The 24624-nt window shown below is 46.3% G+C and overlaps 2 protein-coding genes across 2 annotated transcripts; one reads left to right on the forward strand and one right to left on the reverse strand.

Annotated features, from left to right (window-relative positions):
* Positions 1–11060: 11060 nt before the first annotated feature.
* On the reverse strand, positions 11061–12032 carry LOC128068270 (skin secretory protein xP2). Its single transcript, XM_052661394.1, has one exon. It carries the CDS (start codon positions 12030–12032, stop codon positions 11061–11063), a length of 972 nt encoding a protein of 323 aa, XP_052517354.1.
* On the forward strand, positions 11339–23313 carry VDAC3 (voltage dependent anion channel 3). Its single transcript, XM_052661274.1, has 9 exons — positions 11339–11481; positions 13884–13952; positions 14814–14863; positions 17455–17607; positions 18466–18518; positions 19629–19856; positions 21048–21198; positions 22313–22370; positions 22791–23313. Exons 2-9 carry the CDS (start codon positions 13886–13888, stop codon positions 22880–22882), a joined length of 852 nt encoding a protein of 283 aa, XP_052517234.1. The 5' UTR covers positions 11339–11481; positions 13884–13885; the 3' UTR covers positions 22883–23313.
* The last annotated feature ends 1311 nt before the right edge of the window (positions 23314–24624 follow it).

The following is a 24624-nucleotide window of genomic DNA, read 5'->3' on the forward strand; positions in this document are numbered from 1 at the left end:
AGCGCAGTGCTGGAAGCAATGTGGAGCTGGGCTTACAGTGGGTGAAAGTGAATGCGGGGCCAATAAAGAGGAGGTGAAGGAAGCGAAGAGGAAGGCTGGTGTGTGCGGGCGACACGCTGACAGTGAGGACGGCGAAGGATGGGATTTTGCAGGTGGATCTCCATCGGCTGATGTGAGTGAAACGGAGGAGTTCAGGTCACCCTGACATTTCTAATTCTGTGCACAGGTGGATGGTTATGGCTTCCCAGGCGGCGCTAGGGGTAAAGAAGCCACCTGCCAACGCAGGAGACCTAAGGGAAGTGGGTTCGGTCCCCGGGTCGGGAAGATCCCCTGGAGGAGGGCATGGCAACCCACTCCAGTAATCTTGCCTGAAGAATCTCATGGTCAGAGGAGCCTGGGGGGCTACAGTCCACGGGGTCACAAAGAGTCAGACACACTGACGCAACTAAGCAGGCGCATGGATGGTCATACACTGTAGATGGAATTAGGTTGGCTCCAGTGGGACAGAGGCCAGGAGCACTGATCCAAGTCATCAAGCCTTTGCTGGGTATCCATCGTGGAGACAGAAGATTAACCCCTGTGTCCTCCGGGAGGACCACTCCCACGGACGAGAGGACGTGAGGATTCAGACATACCAGACGCAGGAGGCTGCAAACGGGCAACAAGACTGAAAAGCAGGCTTCTCCTCTCCGTCTCTGTCTGACTTTCTCTCAGCCTTGCAAGACTGAGAGCTTCAGAGTCAGGTGGACCTGATTGGAGCACCACACGGACGGGCCTTCCCTGTAGCCCCTGACTCCCGGAGGCATCCATGTGCCCACTGTAGTGTTTATAAAACTCTATTGTGATTGGACACTGTTTTGTCTCTACAACTGTAGACAAAGGTGTCATCTTTGTATCCTCATGCTTGGAAGGCCTGGCACATAATAGAAGTTCCACGCATTGTTTTATGTGACGGAAGACTACATAAATAAATGCATTTATTGTGACTTTGAACAAGACACTCCAGCTTTCTGGGCTGCATCTCCACAACCGTAAAGTGGGCATGACTCCCCATAAGTCCTACATTTGGAGGGTTCAGGGCATGACTTTGTGTAGCGGGCCTGGTGCAGTAACTGGCACTCGTACACTCTGTCCCAGGCCACCCTCACGTGAAGCTCAGGACCCAGCACACCACACGGCCCTTCCTCGGGGGTGCTCAGCAGAAGTTTGTGTAATACAATAGTTGTTGTTATTCAGCAGTTTAGTCGCGTCCTACTCTTCACGACCCCACGGACTGCAGCCTGCCAGGCTTCCCCATCCCTCACCATCTCCCGGAGCTTGCCCAAGTTCATGTCCGTGGAATCGGTGATGCCGTCCAACCGTCTCATCCTCCGTCGTCCTCCTCTCCTCTGCCTTCAGTGTAATCCTATGCACCAAAGACACATCCACGCCCAGCCCCAGTTGCCCGTTATTTCTAGGTCTCCCAAAGTCCAGAGTGACCTTGAGGACGATACTAGAGTCTCCCTGGAAGACGACCTGGGGTGTTTCCAGATCTGCAGAGGCTGCTTGCGGATAACAATCAGGGTTCCTCGGCCAGGATGCCCCATGGCCGCGCTCACCACCCTCAGGCTGAGGTCAGTCCTTGCGGCTTAGAGATGATGGAGCAGTGGGAAGTGGATGCCAGGGAGGAGCAGAGGGGAGAGAAAGGCTTCAGAAGCGTTTCTGCTGAGAAGGAGTTGGTGCTTTTGACCTGTGGCATTGGAGAAGACTCGTGAGAGTCCCTTGGACTACACGGAGATCCGGCCAGTCCATCCTAAAGGGGATCAGTCCTGAATGTTCATTGGAAGGACTGATGCTGCAGCTGAAACTCCAATACTTTGGCTACCTCATGGGAAGAGCTGACTCATTGGAAAAGACCCTCATGCAGGGAGGGATTGGGGGCAGGAGGAGAAGGACGACAGAAGATGAGATGGCTGGATGGCATCAGGGACTCGATGGATGTGAGTTTGGGTAAACTCAAATGGTGAAGGACAGGGAGGCCTGGTGTGCTGCGGTCCATGGGGTTGCAAAGCGTCGGACACGACTGGCCGACTGAAACCCAACAGTAGATCAGGGCCCCTGAGTTCCCAGACGCAGACGGCGGAGCATTGCCCGCTCCCCATCCTGGGAACCTGGCCCCTCCCGTGAGGACGCCCTAATGTGCTCTCCTGCCCTGGATGCCCCTGGCGAGGACTGTGGGCCAACTGACAACCTGAGCTGGTCCTCCTCATGCCTCTCGGAGCTCCTGGCCCAAAGGAAGGGCAGGATCAGGGAGTATAGACTGAGCTCAGGGGAAATTAAAATTCTCGAAAAGCAATTCCACCCCCCACCCCGGTTCAGCAAGGAGGGAGATGTGATTCCCAGCCCGGGAAGTGGGGTGCGGGCTGGTGTGCAGGAGCTGACAGCTGTGCCCTCCAGTGACAGCCGCTGTAGTTCACATCAAAGTCAGCATTGTGATTTATATTCACTTCCGAAAGTGAAGTTTTGTTATGGCTCCCGTGTCAAGACCAGTTTGATTTCCATACATTCTGCATCTCTTAAAATCAAAGGAACCGAAAGAAGCAGGTCTTTGGCAGCATCTCACAGGACATGTTCAATAAGTGAAAGATGAGAGGGGCGGGTTGATGAGGGGAGACAAAGATTGCAGGATCCGTGCAATCACTGCAGCCGTGTAAACACTGAGGTCAGGAGGGGACCGCCGAGGAACTGTGTTTACCAGAGGTCTTGCCCCTTCGGGTGGTTCCACTTCTGGAAATGGCTTGGATGCAGTCAGGAAGATGGAGTCCGGCCCATCACCGATCTTGTGTCCTTGGCTGGGTCACGGGCCTCTCAGCCTCAGCTGCTTGTGGCCTGGAGGGCTCCTCCAGACCAGGTTTTGGGGAATTTGCAGATAGATGGTGGGGGAGGTGACTGCGATGTCACACACCCTGGAGGCACCACTTGGACCCAGACTGCTGTCTGTGTGAGTGGCCCCCCTTCGGAGCTATGCAGTCAGACGGTGTTAGGACCTCCCTTTTCTGCAGCAACAGCCTCAGCCCTCCTGACCCCACAGCAGACGTGTAGCTGAGAACGACACCAGGGGCCCCTAGCTTGCTTAATCAAGGTTGTGCTCTGCCTTCTTTGGGCTGAAAAACAATTCGATGATGCTGAGTGTGATGCATGAATCCTAACGGCCTTGCCTGCCCTACCCCGTTCCTGGGCGCACACCGTACTTCTGTGTAATGGAAATCCCACGGACTAGCTGCTTGCGTTCACGCTGTGGTCTGAGGTCAGAGTCCCCACGTACTCAGGTTCCCTGCTACCTTCTCCACACACTTGAAGGAGGGACAAGAAGCTCTGCAGGGGGCTCTTTCATGAGGGCGCTGATCCCACTCACGAGGGCCCCACCTCCAGACCAAGCGCCTCGGGAGGTTCCCACGTCCAACACCATCATACCGGGAGCTAGGATAGCAACACATGAGTCTGGGCACACAAGCATTCAGCCCACAGCATTGCTCTTCGTCCTCTGCATCCTGTAGCCCCAGACATACTCGTGTTACACAAGACACGGACATGGGGGTAGTGACAGCAGTTGCCGCTGTGAAAAGGCAAGGAAAGATGTTTAAAAAGCTGCCCAGTTATGACCCAGCAATCCCACTGCTGGGCATACACACCGAGGAAACCAGAATTGAAAGAGACACGTGTACCCCAGTGTTCATCGCAGCACTGTTTATAATAGGCAGGACATGGAAGCAACCTAGATGTCCATCAGCAGATGACTGGATAAGAAAGCTGTGGTACATAAACACAATGGAGTATTACTCAGCCATTAAAAAGAATACATTTGAATCAGTTCTAATGAAGTGGATGAAAGTGGAGCTGATTATACAGAGTGAAGTAAGCCAGAAAGAAAAACACCAATACAGTATACTAACGCATATATATGGAATTTAGAAACACGGTAACGATAACCCTGTATGCGAGACAGCAGAAGAGACACAGATGTATAGAACAGTCTTTTGGACTCTGTGGGAGAGGGAGAGGGTGGGATGATTTGGAAGAATGGCATTGAAACATGTATAATATCACAAAAGAAATGAATCGCCAGTCTAGGTTCAGTGCAGGATACAGGATGCTTGGGGCTGGTGCACTGGGATGACCCAGAGGGATGGTACGGGGAGGGAGGAGGGAGGGGGGTTCAAGATGTGGAACACGTGTACACCCGTCGCAGATTCATGTTGATGTATGGTAAAACCAACACAATATTGTAAAGTAAAAAAATAAAATAAGAAAATAAAATTTAAAACAAGCTGCCCGGGTCTCAATACACATTAGCTGGGAACAGCATCAGTTGTCTTCAGTCACGGCAGGAGTCAGGGAGCTGGGACGAGGCCTTGGCACTGAGTTGACTCAGGGAACTGATGGCCTTTTGCTGATGCCACTGAGGGTCCCAGCAGCCTGCACTCATCCGTGTAGGAGACTTGCGTGGTTTCCTTTTCAACTGAAATACACCTGTGTTCTAGAGTGGGTCACAAGGTCCTTTCAGCCCCTTTGTTATGGCAAGGCCCTTTGGCACAGTCCACTTTGCTTTATTCTCATTGTTGCTGTTTAGTTCGCTAAGCAGTTGTCAACTCTTTGTGACACTGTGGACTGTAGCCCCCCAGGCTCCTCTGTCCATGGGATTCTCCAGGCAAGAATACTGGAGTGGGTTGCCATTCCCTTCTCCAGGGCATCTTCTCAACCCAGGGATCAAACTGAAGTGTTCTGCCTGGCAGACAGATTGTTTACTACTGAACCAGCTGGGAAATCCTTTATTCACTGTACTGACTGTAATTTAATAGTAAATACCCTGCAGGGAGGACAGACGCCTAAAGAACTGAGTGGAGACCAACTTCCATTCTTCTTTTCAGCTTGTCGTCTTCTACGCCATTTCCGCTCATGGTTTCATCATTTGAGTCTTTCTCTTTCTCCTCCTTGCTCTGCACTCTCTGTCACATTCTTCTGCACCCCTGTAACTCACCCACTTACTCCTCCTCTTCTCCCCTGTGCCTTCAGAGCCTGGTGGCACCGTAGCCTGATGACCAGCCCTCCAGGCCAAGAAGCGGCCTCCACCATGCAGGGTGGGGCTGGGGGGGTGTGACCAGCACAGGGTCTTTCTGTGGCATCTGTAAGCAGGAGGCCAGAGGGTTGGGAAGGGAGAGTGTAGAACCGAGCCCCCCACCCACCGTGTATGACTTTGCAGGACAGAGTGGACCTGAGCAGTGGCCCACACACACCCCATCGCCTGTTTCAGGGGAGGAGCACACAAAGGGGAATCCAACCAGCCTGCGGACGAGATGGGGTCTGCACCCTAACTGGAATCTGATTCTTCTTCCTCAAAGGTAGTGGGTGAATCCCACAATATTAGGAGACCCCAGACCTGCCTGGTGTCCCAATTCTAAAGAAGCAAATTTTAAGAAAGAACAGCTCTGGTGACTACAGTTAACAGATCTGTGCTGTGAACTGGAAAGTTCCTGTGAAAGCAGAGCATCAGTGCTCTCACCATAGTAACAAAATGATAATTATCGGAGGGTAAAAGGACTCCTTCCTTAACCTGTATGTGTCAAACCGTCACACTGTACACCTGAAACTTACATAGTGTTTCATGTCAATTACACCTCAATAAAGCTGTCCTGAGCTCTGCACACAGAGTCCCCACTGGCGGGGAGAGGCTGTGGGCCTTGACCCTCTCTGGGGTGCTCTCCAGGGATCCCAAGTAGTAGAATCCCTTCCAAGGGTCCAGACTCTGCACCCCTTCACGGTGAGTCTGCCTCTGGCTTTTCTATCAACCTGGGAGTTGTGTTGTATGTGACTCACGGGGTGTGATCTGTCTCTTGCCTGAGGTGAACCCTGGGAGTGGTCCAAGCCTCCTCAGAACTTTGACCAGAAAGCCATGTGGTGGGGCCCCTTGGGCGGGCCTCATCCAGATGGTTTATTTCTGGGGAATCTCCATTTTAAAGGTGAAGACACCGAGGCTCAGAGAGGTCAGGTAACTTGCCGAAGCTTACACAGCTAGTGAGTTGCAGACCTCGGATTTAACGCAAATGTTCTGGTTCCCAAGTTCATTCCTTCCTGCACACCACACTCCACAGTTCACTAACCAAAGGCCATTCTCCAAAACATCAAGTTCCCTGAAACATAGCTATATATTCACCAAAGGGACACTGCTTCTTTCTATTTTCAGGTTACATAGGAATATGTCACCCTCCTTTTTCTTAACTTATCCTTTGTGTAAAGTGATCATAGTGCTTTACTAGCAAGTGGTTAAGATGAGCTAATTTCCAGGTTGTGTAAGCCAGGCTGTACCCAAACCCACAAGTGGAACATTGACAAAATTGGTTTCCTCATAAAAACAATTTGTAAATATTTCCTGCCCTTTTGACATTCAACTTGGACTCTAGCTTGGGTAGGGAAGCCCCATAACTGTATTCACAATCGTATGGAGAGCTTGGATGAGGCTCTGGGGGCAAGGGAAGGGCTGGGCTCATCACCCTGACTCCCATCTGCAGCACTCACCTGCAGGGTCAGCTTTTCTTTACCTCATTTCCTTGTGCCCCCTTGTGGTCAAGAGTGACATGAGCGCCCAGAAGGCCCAAAGTGAATTCCAGGGACTGATCTCAGCTGCAGTTCCCAGTTTTGGGTGGAAATTCCCCAGGGCACAGCAGTCCCCTTCTCATGAACCTAGGTACTTTCCCACCTTGTGAAAGTCAGTTTAATTTTCTAATTATAACAAACACATTTCCAAATTTTAGAAATTTTGGAAAATACGGAAAAGTGTGAAGAAAATAAAAATCACGTATACTCTGACCCAGCAGAGAGTCACTGTCAGATTTTGGAAACATTTTCCCAACATTTCTTCTATGCACATACACACACACACACACACACACACACACACACACACACACAAATATACAGCATCTATTTAGTTAATATATAATGTATGTATTATCAATCTATCACCAGTCCAGAGTTAAGCCATTGCCAATGTCCACGTCTATGGGGCTTCCCTGGTGGCTCAGATGGTAGAGAAACCGCCTGCAGTGAAGGAGACCTTGCTTTTTCTTTAAGTAAAATTGTAACACATGCATACACACACATGCACGGAGTTACACTGTCCTTAAACTTTTGTCCCCCTAACCCCACTTTTTTAAACTGGGCCTTTCCCTCAGATTACCAGATACTAGCAGAACACATGGTTGAACCATATCCCAAAATATGAGTGTATTACAATTTAATGAATCCTCTAAGTGTCAGCCATTCAACTCAGTTCAGCCGCTCAGTCATGTCCAACTCTTTGTGACCCCATGGACTACAGTACAGCACGCCAGGCTTCCCTGTCCATCACCAACTCCCAGAGCTTTCTCAGACTCATTGCCATCGAGTTGGTGACGCCATCCAACCATCTCATCCTCTGTCATCCCCTTCTCCTGTCTTCAATCTTTCCCAGCTTCAGAGTCTTTTCCAATGAGTCAGTTCTTTGCATCAGGTGGCCAAAGTATTGGAGTTTCAGCTTCAGCATCAGCCCTCAATGAATATTCAGGACTGATTTCCTTTAGGATGTACTGGTTGGATCTCCTTGCAGTCCAGGGGACTCTTCAAGAGTCTTCTTGAACACCACAGTTCAAAAGCATCAATTGGTTTTTAATTTCCTGCTGCTGTAATTCATTCAAGCTACTCAAGATGAACCTCTGCACAAGTCTATTGCCTTGAGGCAAGTTGTCAGACCTGGAGATTAAGGGTACCACATACACCCTAAACATATAACAACACAGTCTTGCCTCTCTGTCCCTGTGCCTTGGAAGCCATTCCCCTCCTTAACCTGACCCATCCCTGGCACAGTAAAGGGCTTTCACCTCCGGGGCCCCGAGATCTGCTGCCCCCTAGAGGAGGCTCACGGACAGGGCTAGTATCTCCTCTTCAAAGATGCCAAGGGGTCCTCACCCTTCATCACAATTCTGGAGTCCTTGAAAGTTTCTGAACTGTGGTGTTGGAGAAGACTCTTGATAAGTCGCCTGGACTGCAAGAAGATCCAACCAGTCCATCCTAAAGGAAATCAGTCCTGAATATTCATTGGAAGCACCGATGCTGAAGCCGAAACTCTAATACCTTGGCCACCTGATGCGAAGAACTGACTCATTGGAAAAGACCAATGCTTTCTTGATGCTGAGAAAGATTGAAGGTGGGAGGAGAAGGGGATGACAGAGGATGAGATGGTTGGATGGCATCACTGATGCAATGGACATGAGTTTGAGCAAGCTCCGGGCATTGGTGATGGACAGGGAAGGCTGGCATGCTGCATTCCATGGGGTCACAAAGAGTTGGACACGACTGAGTGACTGAACTGAAAACAAACAAGTGGGCCCCTTTTCTTTAAAGAAACAGAATTAAATAACGTTGCTGGCTTCAGAATCTTAGTTTTCCTTACACTTAGGGCAATAGAGATACCAAATCTTCATTGTAGGGTTTCCTTTCTCCGTTTTTTGTTCTTTCTCTTTTTTTTTTTTCATTTTTGGGAGTAAAACTATACTAACCCTTTGAGATTTTCTCTCACAAAGGTAACAAAGGCAGACAGACCAGGTTATCTTGACTAGAGCAGGTGACCTGTGTTGGAAACCTGCTCACCAGGGCCTCTGGACACACACAGAATAGACGCTTCCGGGTTTGTGCTCATTCGTCAGTTCTGAGCATGGTGCCCTGTACGCAGTAAGCACTTAGCAAATGTCCCACAAAAGAAGGAATCTAAAGTACCTTCCCTGCCCTAAAATTCTGGTTCTAGACATTTTATAGAAAAAAGGATGCCAGGTGATTAGGATTTGGACTGAGAAAGTCCTTTCTATGCCTCCCAAGATTCAGAACCCAGTGTGAGTGGGCAGGGTGTGAGAACTAGCTGTAGTTTGAAGGTGGCCGAGGCCAGAGGCTTGATGTGAATGTTGAGAGTAACTGTGGATCCTGCTAAGCCAGCAGGGTCAGAGCGATGGGAAACAAAGGAATGATTCCCTCTGCAGCTGCTGTTGTCCAGAACAATTTCTTTTACCGCCTTCCTGCATGTTGGGAGAGAGGGGAGGTCCTCTGTGTGTGAACTGGGACTGGTATTATCAGGTCCCTTCAGAAGGAAAGATTTTGGATGAAGAAGCCCAAGGAAGGAATGTTGCCAACTTCCTGTTGGAAGTGGTTTTTATAGACTTTAATGACCTGCTGGGCCTGACAAAGGCCAGGTCTGTGCCAAAGTGCAGGTTGGAGTTGTAATTTTAATATTCGTCTGGATGTGAATAAATCTAAGTTGGCTTGCATGGCTTTTAATCGCCTATAGCATATGAATTTTCATGTGTTATTAACTAATGAACATTTTCCATGTGCCAGGTGGATCACTGTGTACTCTGGAAACATCACTGTCTTTACTATCGACTACAATCCCAGAGATGGGGGAGCCTGGTTGGCTGCTGTCTATGGGGTCGCAGAGTCGGACACAACTGAAGCGACTTAGCAGCAGCAGCAGCACAGTCCTCTGAAGTAGACCTTATTTGGTTGTCTCACAGATGTCGAAAGAGAGACGTAGAGTTGTTTGCCAACAACCACAGGGTTGGCAGGTCTGAGGTGCCAACCCAGCATCTTTTGACTCCAAAACTCATTTTATTTAGCCCACTAAACTTATATTGCTTTGCCAATGACATTGATCATTTTTTGCCTCATTTTCCAAGTCTCACATTATGAGGCCTTTGGGAGCAAGCGTCTTCCTTATCTTCTCTTAGCCTGAAATGCTTAAACACAGCAGGCAAATCATCTTTGGCTCTGGTTTCAAGAAGCAACCTGGTATTATGTTCTGAGTATCAAAGACTTTGTGGGGTTTTCTTTTCTTCTTTTTATCTTGAAAAATAATTTTAGACTTACAAGAAAGATTCAAGAATAATGCAATGAAGATCCATAGATCCTCCACCTAGATACACCAATTGTTCACATTTTGAATGTTTATTTCCTGACCATTTGAGAGTTTGTTGCAGATACCCGCTATGTCACTGATGAATAACTTAATCTCCTAAAAAACAGGCCATTTATCCATACATGCGTGTTAGCATGCAAGTTCTGTCGCATCCGACTCTTTGCAACCCCATGGACTACAGCCCATCAGGATCCTCTGTCGATGGGGTTCTCCAAGCAAGTGGGTTGCCGGTGCCCTCCTCCAGGGGATCTTCCTGACCCAGGGATTGAACCCGCATCTCTGTATCTTCTGTATTGCACAAGGATTCTTTAATGCTGAGCCACCAGCAAAGTCCCCATTTCTATATAATCAAGATATAATCATTACCCTCAGGAAATTTAACATTGTTGCAATACTAACACAGTCGACATTCAAATTTTCTCAATTGTTCCAATAATGACCCTCAATAGCTGCTTTTTGTTTTTTGATCCAGGGTGCAATTTAGGATTACTTGATTCTCAGGGTCATATCTTTCTTTTGTCTCCTTTAATCTAGAACACTTGACTAGTCTTAACAGTTCATGAAGTTCGCGTTTTTAGGAGAGACCAGGTGGTTGTTTTGCAGAACTGTCCCTCAACTGGATTTGTCTGTTTCCTCCGGAACGGAGAGAAAGCACTTCTTCGGCGAGTCATTCTCACACAAGACGTCAGTCTGTACCATCCCTGGCGCTGCACAGTTCCATCACTCGGTCTAGGTGATGCGTTTGATGTGAAGGTTACCCTTTTCTCTTCACTAAGTCATCTGTGGGATAATACTTTGGAACTGGACGAATATCCTCAACCGTCCAGCATCTATTGATGAATTCTGCGTGACCCAGTTCTTGGTGGCTCCAAAGCGGGGATTTTGTTTCTGTAATTTCTCATACGTTTATGAGTCGGAATTCTTCTCTAAAGGAGAGCTGTCCCTCATTCACCTCCTCTCTCCCTCTGGATTACATCTTTAAGTCATGCCACTTACCCCTTGGGGACCTATGTTTCTCATCGTTAAGATGAGGTGACCTAAGGGCCACATTCTTGAATTTCAGTCACTCTGAGACGGAATCCCCTCACAGGTCTCTCAAGCGTCCGCTGGAGAAAGACGCGGCAGGGGGCGACCTCTCCGCGGGCAAGGGTCGCCAGTGGGCTCCGCGCCTTCTCGCGAGAGCGGGCCCCTCAGGGGATAAAGGCGCGGGCCCTGCGCCTGCGCGCTCACATCCACCCCGTCTGCCCCCGCGCGCCGCCCTACGCGGCGCGCGCGCGCACTCGGACAGTTGGAGGTGTTGGGCCGCCTCGGGCTCGCGGCGCGCGCCCCCGGCGCGACTCTCCGGCGCAGCCGCGGCGCGGGGTTCGGGGCTCGGGGCGCGCAGGCGCCGCGGGCGTGGGGCCGCGCAGGCGCGGACGGCGTTGGTCCGAAGAAGACCTTCAGCGGTGCCCTGGCGGAGCGGACAGGCCCCTCCTAGCGGAGCGGACAGGGCCCTCCGGTCGGAGGTGAGGCGAGCCGGGGCCGCGGGCTGGCGGCCGGGCGGGGGCCGGCCGGGCGGGCGGCCGGCCGGCAGGGACCCGCGGGAGGCGGCTAACGGAGGCAAGGCCGCCGAACCGGGCGCGGGCCCGCGGGCGGGGGCAGCGGGAACCGGCCCCTCCGGGGACGGGCGGGCCGCGCCGCCACCTGCGCCTCGGCCCGGCCGGTCCCCGGGAGGCTGGCTTCGAGGGAAGGCGGGTCCGGGAACCCCCGAGCCCCGGCTTCCTCTCCGGCCTCGGCATCCAGCATCAGGGGGCCCCTCTACTCCCTGCCCTTCAGGGGAGGGTGCTGGACGTCCAGCTGAGGGGGGCGAGGCGAGCTGGCTGTCCCCACGGTGATGCTGTTGTAGCCGCCGCTCCCCCACCCCCGACCCCGGCACCTCCCCTCGCTCCCCGCCCCCGCCTGCGGCTCCCGCAGCCCGGGGGCGCCGTGCACGTCCACGGAAGAGTGCATCGGCAGAGCCGCGGCAGTGTGTTGGAACGTGACGTGTCTGGGGCTTCTCGAGTTTTTGCTTGCTCATACCAGCAGTGCATTTCCCATCGGGATCGTGGGCCTGGAAAAGAAAGCTTGAACTGGGCACAGTTGAGGTCAGATGACGCCCCCCACCCCCCACTCCCCCAACGCGACTTTTGCAGAGTGTCTAGCAAGTGCTTTTAAAAAAGAAGCAAAATGCTAGAAGACTGTAATGGCTCCCTAGATGGAGGTTTCCAAACACTTAAGTGTATCTTTCCTTTTTTTTTTTTTTTAAATTTTAAAAAAAGAGCAAACAGTAAAGCTTTAACGTTTTTAATATTTGAGTACGTAGTGCCTGGTTTTTATACTTCACCTCCCAAGTTATGGGCTTCAGGCAGAATTTCAACAGGTACCACCGTCGTTTGTGATCGTAAAGAGTAATATCAGATTGCAGTTGGCAGTGTGTAAAAGGTCTCAATTTGATGGTTGGGACACAAAGGACTTGTGTTGTAAACTAATTGCTCTGGAAAGGAGCTTGGACACCTTGTGGCCTAGAACAAAGTTTTATTATGGTATGACTCAGTACATTTATCTTCTTCATCTTTAGTCTTTCCACTTTACATATATTCTTAAACTCTATTCTCTTAACATATCCTAATGTCTGTTGTATTGGACAGGTTTAGGTTAAGGAACACATTTTAAATGAATTCACAGTGAAGCAGTGCACCATAAAGTGTGTGTTGTGTTCAGGTGTGGTGGAATAGGCAGAAACTTCCTAGCAGGAGGCCAGGCTAAGAGCTCCGCTAAATAGAAATAAATAGGTTTGAACGTGTAGGTGGTTGAGGCATCGGAATTGCAAGGGCTCGCTGCTGCTCTGGATTTTACTGGGGGTAGTAATAGGGTTAACAGGGGCTTCCCAGGTGGCTCATTGGTAAAGAATCCACCTGGCAAGACAGGAAACGCAGGAGAGGCCGGGTCAGTCCCTGGGTGGGGAAGATCCCCTGGAGGAGGAAATGGCAACCCACTCCAGTATTCTTACCTAGAGAATCCCACAGAGGAGCCTGGCAACTTAGCATGCACAGTGGGGCTAATGGGGTTGCTTGAGGTGCTCCAGCGTGACTTTTGAGGATGCTGCTGGAAGAGATTTCCTGTTGTGCAGAAAGGGCAAAGGAATGGTATATTCAGCAGTGTTGATTGGCCTCAGAATTTTGAAGTGAGGGTCACGTTGGCAGTAGAGAAGCTGGGTGAATCCTCAGGCAAGATGAAGTGAAGCACCTAGCGTTTTTGAAGACTGTAACTTTTAGAGTGTATACTGATTTTTGGTAAGCAGACTACTGCAGGTAGGATCTATCCTCTCTCTGGTTAATAGGTTAGATTATAGCACTGTATTTTAAGAAGAGTTTTGAGAGAGGGTGTATTCTGGATGAATACACTTCAGTTAGTGTGGTAATTCTTAAGAACTGAATTTCAGAGTGGCAAAAATGTTAACCCTGAAGATGTTAAAGTCCATCTGCTTTACAGATCCTCAGAAAATTTACTTTGTCATCTTATACAGCTCTCTGGCTTTACAACTGCTCAAGACATGTTTTACTAATGTACATTTTTGCATTCTTTTAAAAAGTGAAAGTCCAGTTTAACAGAACATCTGCTTCAGCCTTCAAGAAATTTCTCTTCTTTGAAATGCAATCAGAAAGATGACCTCCATGAATCTCATGAGAAACATCCTTTCATTCTTCAGGTTTCTGGAAAGCTCTTTTTAAAGGAGCAGTGTGCTTTCTCTGAACTTTGCTTGCCTTACGGGTTAAGCATTAATGATGCAAAGCAGGAAACATTGTATACTTCTTACAGAACTAAACACTTGAACAGTGAATAAGTACTAAATATTATTTATTCCCTTGTCCTTATTTTTCTTTATAAGATATGTGTAACACACCGACTTACTGTGACCTAGGAAAGGCTGCCAAAGATGTCTTCAACAAAGGATATGGTAAGTCTGCTATTGTAAATTGCCACTATGGGGTAAGCATTCATACTGAATGCCTAAGATATGGGAGATACCATGCTCAGTAAAATGAGGTTAAGTCAACATTAATCTATTTCACAAGATTTAAGGGGATAACTATTAGCAGGTTACTAGACTTCTTTTTATAGAGCTGGAGTGCCACAAGCGTTAAAAGCCATTGTGTACATAAACACATACTTGCATATTTAATATTATCTGTGGGGTAAAATAGTGTAAATCTGTAATATATGTGCCTCCTTTGGTTAGCTCTGGGGACAGTTAAAGCAGGGAGTGTTTTTCCTCCTCCAAATAATGGCAGTGTTTTCATGAGCGTGAAAACCCAGCTTTTGACTTCTTTGGAGGAACATACAGTATTTAAAACCAAGTAGACATTTAGTTTTGGTTTTAAAAATTTAGTCTTGAAATTTTAAAGTTTTTGTGCTATACACATTTGATTTTTTTTATTAACTAGTGATATTAATTATGTATTTTAAGTTTGTATATATGTATAATTTCTAATAATTTTGGTTCTTAAAATAGTGCATTTTTCTTTCATCCATAGGTTTTTTTAACTTATATTTGTAAAATATGTCTGTATTATTTTGGCTTTAAAAATCACGCTTAATTTTTGTTACCGTTTTGTTGTAATTTTTGGTTACAATTCAGTTTTTGTTAGAATTTTGTTAGAATTCAGTTTCTTATGGCAATCTCACCTAACAGGAATGAATATTTTCCATATGAAGTGTACTAGGGGCTATTTTCATAATTTCTAAATTGCAAAGTCTGGAGTGCATGTCACATTTTGTACATCACTTATTTTGTGTGTGTGTGTGTGTGTGTCTCTAGGATTTGGCATGGTCAAAATAGATCTGAGAACCAAGTCATGCAGTGGAGTGGTAAGTACTTAATACACTGCTAATAGATGTAGCATAATTAAAGGACCCTGTTTGAAAATCATTGTTTAGTCAAGTTACTTGAAACAGCATACCTTTGGTGCTACGCTGTCTTCCCTACAGCTTTGTCCTCCTCTCAGATTTCAGAGAGCCACTCAGCCACTTGAGCCCAAGGACAATCAGGTTGAATTTGGGGGGAGATCTTTGTTTGTCATTATAAAAGTATTCTGAGTCTTAGTCTCAGAAAATATAGAATACATGTGTATACATATGTGTGTGTATATATTTTTTATGCTGTATTTTTATACTTTTGTGAATATGTTTGTGGACACTAAAATCTTTGCTTCCTTTTTATTGGGTTCATACAAATTTTGTTGCCCTTTTACAAAAACAAACTAATTTTAGTCTCTGTCCCATCACGATTAGTTGAAACAAATGTAGAAATACATGCAGAAGGTTAGTCAACTTTTATTAATGTTCATAAAGTCTTTTTTCCTGGAAGTTAGGAAATAAAGGATATATCACCATATTATCAGAGCATCACTAACCAGAGCTTTTATAAGTTTCAGCAAATAGATCAAATTTACATTCACCTTATTCTCTGATTTATCCATATTGGCTGCATCTTTTTTTCTTTGGTATTTTCCTATTCAAACCAATGCAAATTTTATTTCTGGATATAATGATTTCTTTAGAAGGGCAAGAAGCATGTGGAGTATTTATGGTGCTTTGTCTCATACTTCGTGTAATCCTGGTTTGTCACTATTCTTTCCCTGGGTTTTCTAGTAGTAAATATTTATGCAACTACCCTCGTAAGATGGGATTTTATTATGTAGTCTATTAAAACAGAAAAATCACACTCATTTTAATTAGTATTTCAGATTTGCTCAAGGTAGTTTTGTGTTGAGAAAATCAACAACTAAAATTTTATCTCCCTTTCATGCTGCTGTTGTGTGTGAATATTCATTCAGATGGTAAGAAAAGCAGTATATTTGTGTGCTTTGTCTTTCATCCCTTGCCCCGGGTTGCCTAGATCGTATCTCGGTCTTTTTGTGATGTGCCACTGATAACAGCGCCATTTCCATGACTGTTTTTGTTGCATACCAGCATTACAGCAGAACTGTAGATGTTATGTGCATGTTATAAATGTTTGGCATTGTTTGAGCTAATTATGAAATTACACAAAAATTGGAGTAATTGTGAACCTGAGACTCAGCTTAGGAAAATTATGGCCTTGTGTTTGAGATTTGGAGCTCTGGTATTTTAGATTTTTGACAAAGCTTCAGACGAAGAAATAGTGATGATAAGAAAGAAAGACAGACTAAATACGCTTCTACCTTGTTTGCACCAAAATTAAGGTTTATATTTGCTCTACTTACAAGTTTATAAAAGGCAAATGTGAAAAATAAAACACTCGGTAGCTGGATCTACTAAAAGAAAGTGATGTGAGTCGTTAAAACATGGCTGGCGTTTTGTCATGTTTTGCCAAGGCCTTGCCCTTAGTGTGCAGTGTGATAGTCTCTTTGAAAACTTGCTGTGCCGTATAGATAAACAGATCACAGTTTCCCAGTAGTGTCATCAGCCTATAGAATGCAGGTTAGGGGGCAGGGTGTTTGGTGGAGGAAGGATTCATATTGCAGGTGGTAAGACAACTGGGGCAGAGTTGCTGGCGTTTCATGACTGTTGGCAATATTTCCGAGATGATCTTTAAAAACAGGGCCAATCAGAAATGTGGTTTCCTTGACAGTTCCTAGACTGTCAGTGACAGGTGCTGACTGTGTGCTTCCCCCTAGAAGGAGATGTATTTCTAATTGCTTACTGTCATATGACTGAGGGACACCTAACTAGGGAGGAGGATTTATTTTGAGCCATTCATAGTAACTATTTGACAGGGGAGAGGGAGGAAGAGGGATAACTTACAACATTCCATTTTGTTATGAAAAATGGCGAGATACTTTCAAATATTGAAATTGTTTACAGATCTGAAAATCTTACAGATAGTTTTGTGAGCAAGAGCAACACATTTTTTGTAACAGAGTGAATGTACTTAATGCCAGTTTACTGTACACATAAAAATGGTTAATTTATGTGAAGTGTATTTCACCACAATGAAAATTTTAAAAAGTTTTTAATGCAGTAAAGTTCTGGCCCTATTAAAAGGAGGGAATCTAAAGCTTCCAGTGTTTGGGGATTTTTTAAAGACTTTAACTAACAGTTCAAAAGGTCTGATAGAGAACCAAGTCTTTTTCATGTCATGAAGTAAATGTTTAAGATTCGATGTTTTTGTCTTTTTAGGAAAGGGATTTTCAGTAAAGATATTTTTCTTTTAAAAGAGAGAGTTTGGGATTCCCGTTTGAGTAAGAGGGTATATGGAACAGAAATATCATCAAGAGAGGTGGAGTAATGTGAAGTTTGCAAAACTGGTTAAAATATCTAGAGATTAGAAGGGAGGGAGGAGAGCAGGAAGTAAGCTGCTGCAGAGTAGGGTTGTGATAGAAAGTCAGTTGCATTGGTTTCTGCTGCATTGAATGCTGTTTTCTGGAATGAATATTTTCTATTTGGTGAGCTGATTTTAATTACTTTTTTCTTACCAGGAATTTTCTACTTCTGGTCATGCTTACACTGATACAGGGAAAGCATCAGGCAACCTAGAGACCAAATACAAGATCTGTAACTATGGACTGACCTTCACCCAGAAGTGGAACACAGACAATACTCTTGGGACAGAAATCTCTTGGGAGAATAAGGTACGAGAGTGTTGGAAGTTATTTGCAGGGTGAACTTATCCTGGGGATGAGCTGATGAACAGACTTTGTCATCAGTTTGTGCACAGAATATGTTTTGTCCAAATAGAATCTGAGCGAAGTCTTGCACACGGTCTGGTTGCCATGTTTTTTCTCTGCATGTGGCCTTCTTTGGTATGTTTTATGTTTCTATAAAGTAAGATTTTGTTGGTCAGTACATAATTATGACATCTTTTGTTCTGACCAGTTCTACTTACTGTTATACAGTTGGGCGTCTCCTGAGCAGACCAAGCTCTTTGCAGTGATTTAATTTTGCTTTTGTAATCATTGCAAAACTGACTCCACAGAAAAATGTTTCTAAAAATTCTTTAATGTTTTCAAAGAAACTCTTTCAGCCGATGCTTGTCAAGTGCCTGCTACGTTCAGGGCACTAGTTTTTGAGGTATGTCTGTATGCCCATTATTATATATAGATAATGCATCTGTATAGCTGAATAAGTTACTTAGGTTGGTTTGTTAACTGTCCAGTTACCATAATAATTTCAAAAGAGTATCACGATTGTCGCATTGGGATTGTGTTGTTTCGTACTCTTAATTTACATTACTGGCCATTATAATTGGATCTGACCTGTATGTGTTAGCCCGTTTTTTGGTGAGAATCGTGATGAAGCCTGGGGTGAGGGGAGAGGGGTGGGGGCAGGGAAAAGGAAGAAGAGGCAATTTATGAAATAATCTAATGTTTGTCTTTCTTTAATGACTTCCTTATTAGCGAATAAGTTAGAGAAAACTTTAGAATTGGTTTCTCAAGTCAAGAAAAGAATTGAAAAATGCTAATTGTTCAATTTAAATCTTTATTTTTCAGTTGGCTGAAGGGTTGAAACTGACTCTTGATACCATATTTGTACCAAACACAGGGTAATTATCCCAACCCCGTTTTCTGAAATGGTCTTGTTTCTTGAAGGGATGGAAAGGTTTAGAGGAGGGGGCTGCGGGAGGAGCTCAGAAGGGGAGGCAAGCAGAGACCGGTGTGTGCAGGAGACGGGGAGGAAGACCGCCGGAGGCAGGGGCCAGTTTTCATTTGAAATCTGGGCAGATGAACAAGAACTTGTAAATCTAATTCAAAGAGGCACATTGTGGGGAAAATGTAGGAGCGAGAAGGGTCTGAGACTAGATGTTTTTAAGCTCTCCCGAGGATGCTTGGATGTGAGGTCTTGCTGGGAAGTTAACATCTTTAGAGAAGTGTGTCGTCTCCTGGCAGCAGCACAATGTAAAGAGCGGTTCTGCTCACTTGATTTCTTAGCCTTTGTGAATCCCCCAGCTTCTCTGGCTCAGTGTTTTCATCTGAAAAGTGAGGATTTTGTTGTTTCCTGCCTGCCTGTCTCTACAGGAGCAGCGGCTTGGTGGGTGCGGTCCTCTTGAGCCGCGGCAGGCTCGCCCCTCCTGCCGCACACCTGTGTTGTCCCGGGCGAGGCTCCCAGAAGAGGCCTGACTGCAATCGCCCTGGACTGTTCAGGACTAATTTTGTGTTTTCACAAAATTGTCCTTCAGACGCGTACTCTTCTATCCCACATTGTCCAGGGAGACAACACTGACCTGAGGAAAATAAACATGCTTACCAAAAAATAAAGTACATTTCTCTCTGTGACAGGTCAATAATGTAAAATTTTGTTGGGTGTTACCTTTTGTACCATTTGGAAACATTTAAAGAAATTTGGTTTTTTGTGTGTCTATGTACATATGCATTCAGGTTATTAATTTGGTACTGAAATACCTTGCACCTTTTTATACTTTTATGAAGTTAATCATGAAATACCTTATCATCTGAATGTAGAGAATAGGTAAAAAACAGTATATATATTTCAAATCCTAGCAAAATTACATTTGTAGAGCTAAGTCGTTTGAAACATTGTTAGTCTGTTTGTGCCTTCTCCCAAAATAATATTTACATTGGGGGAGAAAAGGGATCTTACTCTCGAGATTCCTAGACGGCAGTAAAAGCTCATGTTGTTTTTGTTTGTTTTACAGAAAGAAGAGTGGGAAATTGAAGGCCTCATATAAACGAGATTGTTTCAGTCTTGGCAGTAATGTTGATATAGATTTTTCAGGACCAACCATCTATGGCTGGGCTGTGTTGGCCTTTGAAGGTTGGCTTGCTGGCTATCAGATGAGTTTTGACACAGCCAAATCCAAACTGTCACAGAATAATTTCGCCCTGGGTTACAAGGCCGCAGACTTCCAGCTGCACACTCATGTGTGAGTGTCCCAGGTTCAGAGTTCCTCCTTTAGTGCCGGTGCAGCCGCCCAGAAGGACGGTGGCCGTGAGCATGTTGCGCAGATTGGCAGGGCGTGGTGCCTGCATGTAATGAAGCTGTGGTGGACGCCCTGCCTTCCTTTGCTGTCCTCGAAGTCAGCAGAGCACCGCGGGGCGTGGTGCCCTTGGCGCAGGTGCTCGCTGCAGGTCTCTGAGCCCGGAATGGAGAGAGCGAGGGCAGGGATTCCCTTTGATAAGAGGGGTCCTTTGGAGAGGTATTGCTGCTTCCTCTGGTTCCCTGCTCGTCTTGGCAGTTTCTGGAAGCAGGTCTGTTTGGATCAGGAATAACCCCGATTGATCAGAGAGTCCTGGAGCAGCACCAGTGTAATTCTGTGGAGGTGTTCAGGTACCCTGGTGTGACCCCAGGTATCTGTGTTGTATTCAGAAGTAGCAGGGTCACCAGAGCAGTCCTGGGTTCAAGTCTGTAGGCTGCACCCTGTTGGCTACATAAATTTGAACTTGAAATTGTTACTTCATGCCTTGGCCTACTGGGCACTAACAGTGTTCCAGAAAGAGAAGGATTAGCTCTGTGTTTTTGAAGTGTTGCAGATTGCCGACCACTCGACACTCTAATCCACTTACAATGACTAAAGTCCCTAGTGGTGTAGACAGAGACATTGAATTGGTGAAACAGTATTATCAGGAAAGTCATCAGAGCTCAGGGGCTGACCTCTGAGATGCTGTGAGACAATACCCTGGGTCATGCCTGGTAGCTATTGCATGGAAGGCACTTTCTTATGCTAGGATTGTGTTTTGAATGAAATCCAGAATTGACTTGTACTACTGTATATATTTTTTCACAGAATCTTCATAGAACTCTATTTTGAAGTTTCTAAGTACTATGAACAACTGAGAGACATACAGATCATATTTTCTTGGTGTCTGCCTTTGTGCCTAGTCAAATGCTGTTTAAGAAATTTATATCGTGGGGGAGCCACGTAAATGAATCAGATGTTACTGTGCTTTAATTACGTGGTTATAAATTATATAACTTATTTGACAGTCATTTATGCTAGAAGTTTACTGAAATCTGTAGTTATAAAACAAGACCCTGATTTAGATAGTCTTGGAATTTGTTTCCATATTGTAACAAACTAGATACTTAAGGAGATTTTCTTGTGCCATGAAAACAGGAATGATGGCACCGAGTTTGGAGGCTCGATCTACCAGAAGGTGAATGAGAAGATTGAAACGTCGATAAACCTCGCGTGGACAGCCGGCAGTAACAACACTCGCTTCGGCATTGCTGCTAAGTACAAGCTGGACTGCAGAACTTCTCTCTCTGTAAGGATGTGCTGAGTTCCAAGTGGACATTGTGATGTGGTCCTGGTTTGCATGTTCTTGATTAACTTTGAGCTGGTCACTGTGTAGTGAGAGGAGCATCTCCCTAAAGTCAGGAAACATGGGTTTCAATCCTGGTTCCTCCTGTATTTGTTGTCTGACCTTCTCAAGTCATTTTATCTCTTGGCCTCAAAATTTTCTTATCTATAGATTCCTGGGTTTCAGTCACTTTTTCTGTTGCCGTTAGTGAAAGTCTCTCAGTTGGGTCTGATTCTTTGCGACCCCAAGGACTATACAGTCCATAGACTTCTCCAGGCAAGGAAACTGGAGTGGGCAGCCTTTCCCTTCTCCAGGGGATCTTCCCAACCCAGGGATCGAACCCAGGTCTCCCGCATCGCAGGCTGAGTCTTTACCAGCTGAGCCACAAGGGAAGCCCAAGAATACTGGAGTGGGTAGCCTATCCCTTCTCCAGGGGATCTTCCCAACCCAGGAATCGAACCGGGGTCTTCTGCATTGCAGGCAGATTCTTTACCAACTGAGCTATTAGGGAAGCCCAATTGCCATTAGTAATTCTGGTTACAGTGCTAATTGGGCTCTTCAATTTCAGGTCCTGTGCTAAGACTTTGTATGTATCATCTCATGTAATCCTCACAACTGCTCTTGTTTGGTGAATAATACTGCCCTCCTCCCCCATTTTACAGACAAAGGAGCTGAGACTCAGAGCGGTCAGGTGGCTGCCCAGGGTCGCTCAGTCAGAGGCAGTGTCAGGGTTTGATCCCAGATCGCTCTGTCACTAGAGTTCATCCTCTTAGCCCTGTCAGAGGTCATAAAACTGGTATCTCAGGAATCCGGTGTACAGGGAGGGATGTTTGGCCACATGGTGTTTTAACATTCTGCTCGAGGCCTTTACGCTGCATGCTCAAGGTCCCCTCTGTGTCTACTAGTCCTACTGACTTCTTAAAAGATTTATCTTTTTATTAATTTAGCTTTCAGTTTCAGTAACTGGGGATTGGTCCGAAGGTGTTTCCGCTTTGGAAATCTGATTCATGACGTGGTGGTGTTGGCCTTGCATATTACGAAGTTGATTTTCTGCTTCTGTTTGATCTCTTTATCTTAGGCTAAAGTAAACAATGCCAGCCTGATTGGACTGGGTTACACTCAGACCCTTCGACCAGGTGAGTAATAGAATGAATAACAGTGGGCTTGGAGAAGGTGAGTGAGGAATAATGAAAATTACAGACAAGCTGTAGTCACTTTAGGGAAATTCAGACAATTGTGTAACATTCGGTTGTTCAAAGTAAAATAGATTCATTGCTTTTGTTTAAAAATATGTGTGTGTATTTCTAATTATAACTTGGTTCCTCTGGCTTGTGAGTTTGGTTGATCACTCATTATTCTTAAGTCTGAACTCCAAGTAGAGTGTGTCCTATCTGCTTTACAGATGAGGTGGTTATGGATCCCTAGTGTTAAGTTAGTAATAGCTGTAATCTCTCTGCCAGCTGAACCCATGCCGCTGACTCCACCCGTGGTTTCTAGGAAACACAGAACCTGATTGTGATGCTCGTTACAAGTAATTGTGATCTTCTTCTTCTCAGGAGTGAAACTGACCCTGTCAGCTCTAATTGATGGAAAGAACTTCAATGCAGGAGGGCACAAGGTCGGTCTGGGATTTGAACTAGAAGCTTAATGTGGTTTTGAATAAAGCATCAGCTTTGTCCCTGGAGGTGAAGAGAAATGAACCCACTATGTTTTGGCCTTAAAATTCTTCTGTGAAATTTCAAAAGTGTGAACTTTTTATTCTTCCAAAGAATTGTACTCCTCCCCACACTGAAGCTTAGGTACCGAGTCCACCCTAAGGGAGGTGCTTGAAGGCATGCCCGGAAGTTGTCACGTTCGTGCCACATTTCAGTTCAGTTCTGCAGTGTTATTTTCAATGTGTTCCTCAGCGACGGTGTAGGGTCATGTTCAGAGGAGACGACCCGCCCCTCCAGTTGTCCATCGCGTCCTGCATGTCCCACACCACTGTTCATGACCTTGTAATATATTGGTCTCTGTACGGTAGTAGAATCTTTGGTTTCGCATCAGAGTAAAATAAACCCATCACATTTGGAACATAAACCGACTGGACTTGCCGGTGCCGGTGCCGTGTTTGCTGTGAGGAGCGCTCTCACAGGCGGGCTCTGGTCTGAACGGGTCTGTGCTCCTGCCTGTCGCCGCCATTTCTGTTGGCCTCCCTCCTGCTGCTGCTGCTGCTGCTCTGGGTGAGGCCGAGCCTCGTCCTGCTGGGCCGGGGCACGTCTGCTGGGCTCCTCGCTGCTGGTTGCAGTGAGAGAGTCTGTCCTCCTGGTAGTTCTGTGAAGTCCCTGGGGAGGAGCGAGAGTGTCAGTGGGTGGAGAGGGGGCAGCGGGGAAATGTTGCCAGGGCGAGGCCTGGGGACAAGGCTTTTGATCTAGAAAACTGATGCCCAGAGGATGGAAATAGCGGTTCAGAAGAGGAATGAGGAGACTGATATCTTCAGGGCTTACTGGTAAACTGTCTTTCTAAAAGTAGAATTCCAGGGGGAAAAAAAAGTTTTTAACACTCTGCTCGCTGCAGCAGATTCAGTCAGTGTAGTTGTAAGTAAAGGTGGACCCTGCCATTCCGCCCTCCAGCCCCTCCCGCTGTCACTAACGGTGTGACATGCATCCTTGTGGATGCTGTCCAGTGTCTTTAGTGACGACGTCAGTGTCTATAAAATGTGAAAACGCGTGTCTTGCCTTGCAGCACACTGCTCAAGTTAACAAGGCAGTTTTTCTATCTGTAGCTGCGCCTTGTATTTTTCGTTTTTATGCTTCTGAATCTGTGGTGCTCATTTACTCCCCTCTTTGCTGTACTCAGTTTGCTGTGCAGATGGTGCTGCACTGAGTACCTTTGTCCACTTGGCTCTGTCCACGCCGTGAGTGGCCCCAGGGCGCACTGCCCAGTGGAGCCTTCTGTGACTACGAAGATGGTGTATGTCCACGTGGCCCCATTCGGCAGCATGAAGTAGGTCAGCGGAAGGGCTGTCTTTAATTCTGTTTTTTATAAAATCGCACAGCCGCGTGCACAACTGTGGCTGCTGTATTAGTGCCAGTCCACAGGGTCAGTGTCTGGCAGTTAGGTGCTGAGTCGTAGGTACTGTGCCCATTTGGTCAGTAGCGCAAAGTCACCCTTTAGAAATTCGGTGCCAACCTGTGTTTCTACCAGTGGTGGTCAGGGTGCCTATTCCGCTGCATCCGCAAAAACGCTGAATGTTAACAGACTTAAAGATTTTTTTTTACCACTTTTTAGAGGAAAAATGTCTCAACAGTATTTCCCTAATGGCCAGTGAGACGGGGCTGTTTTCATGGGTCCACTGATACTTACAATTCTCCGGTTGGCGTGTTCAGATTCCTCACTCCCAAGTCAGTC

This window comes from Budorcas taxicolor, chromosome 24 (genome assembly GCF_023091745.1).
Source record: "Budorcas taxicolor isolate Tak-1 chromosome 24, Takin1.1, whole genome shotgun sequence".
Classification (NCBI taxonomy): Eukaryota; Metazoa; Chordata; class Mammalia; order Artiodactyla; family Bovidae; genus Budorcas; species Budorcas taxicolor.

Coding starts and splice junctions, on each gene's coding strand:
- LOC128068270 (XM_052661394.1), bottom strand. CDS start 12,032: ATGAGCAAGCAAAAACTCGAGAAGCCCCAGACACGTCACGTTCCAACA.
- VDAC3 (XM_052661274.1), top strand. CDS start 13,886: ATGTGTAACACACCGACTTACTGTGACCTAGGAAAGGCTGCCAAAGAT. Junction 13,953..14,813: donor TGTCTTCAACAAAGGATATG/GTAAGTCTGCTA, acceptor GTGTGTCTCTAG/GATTTGGCATGGTCAAAATA. Junction 14,864..17,454: donor CCAAGTCATGCAGTGGAGTG/GTAAGTACTTAA, acceptor TTTTCTTACCAG/GAATTTTCTACTTCTGGTCA.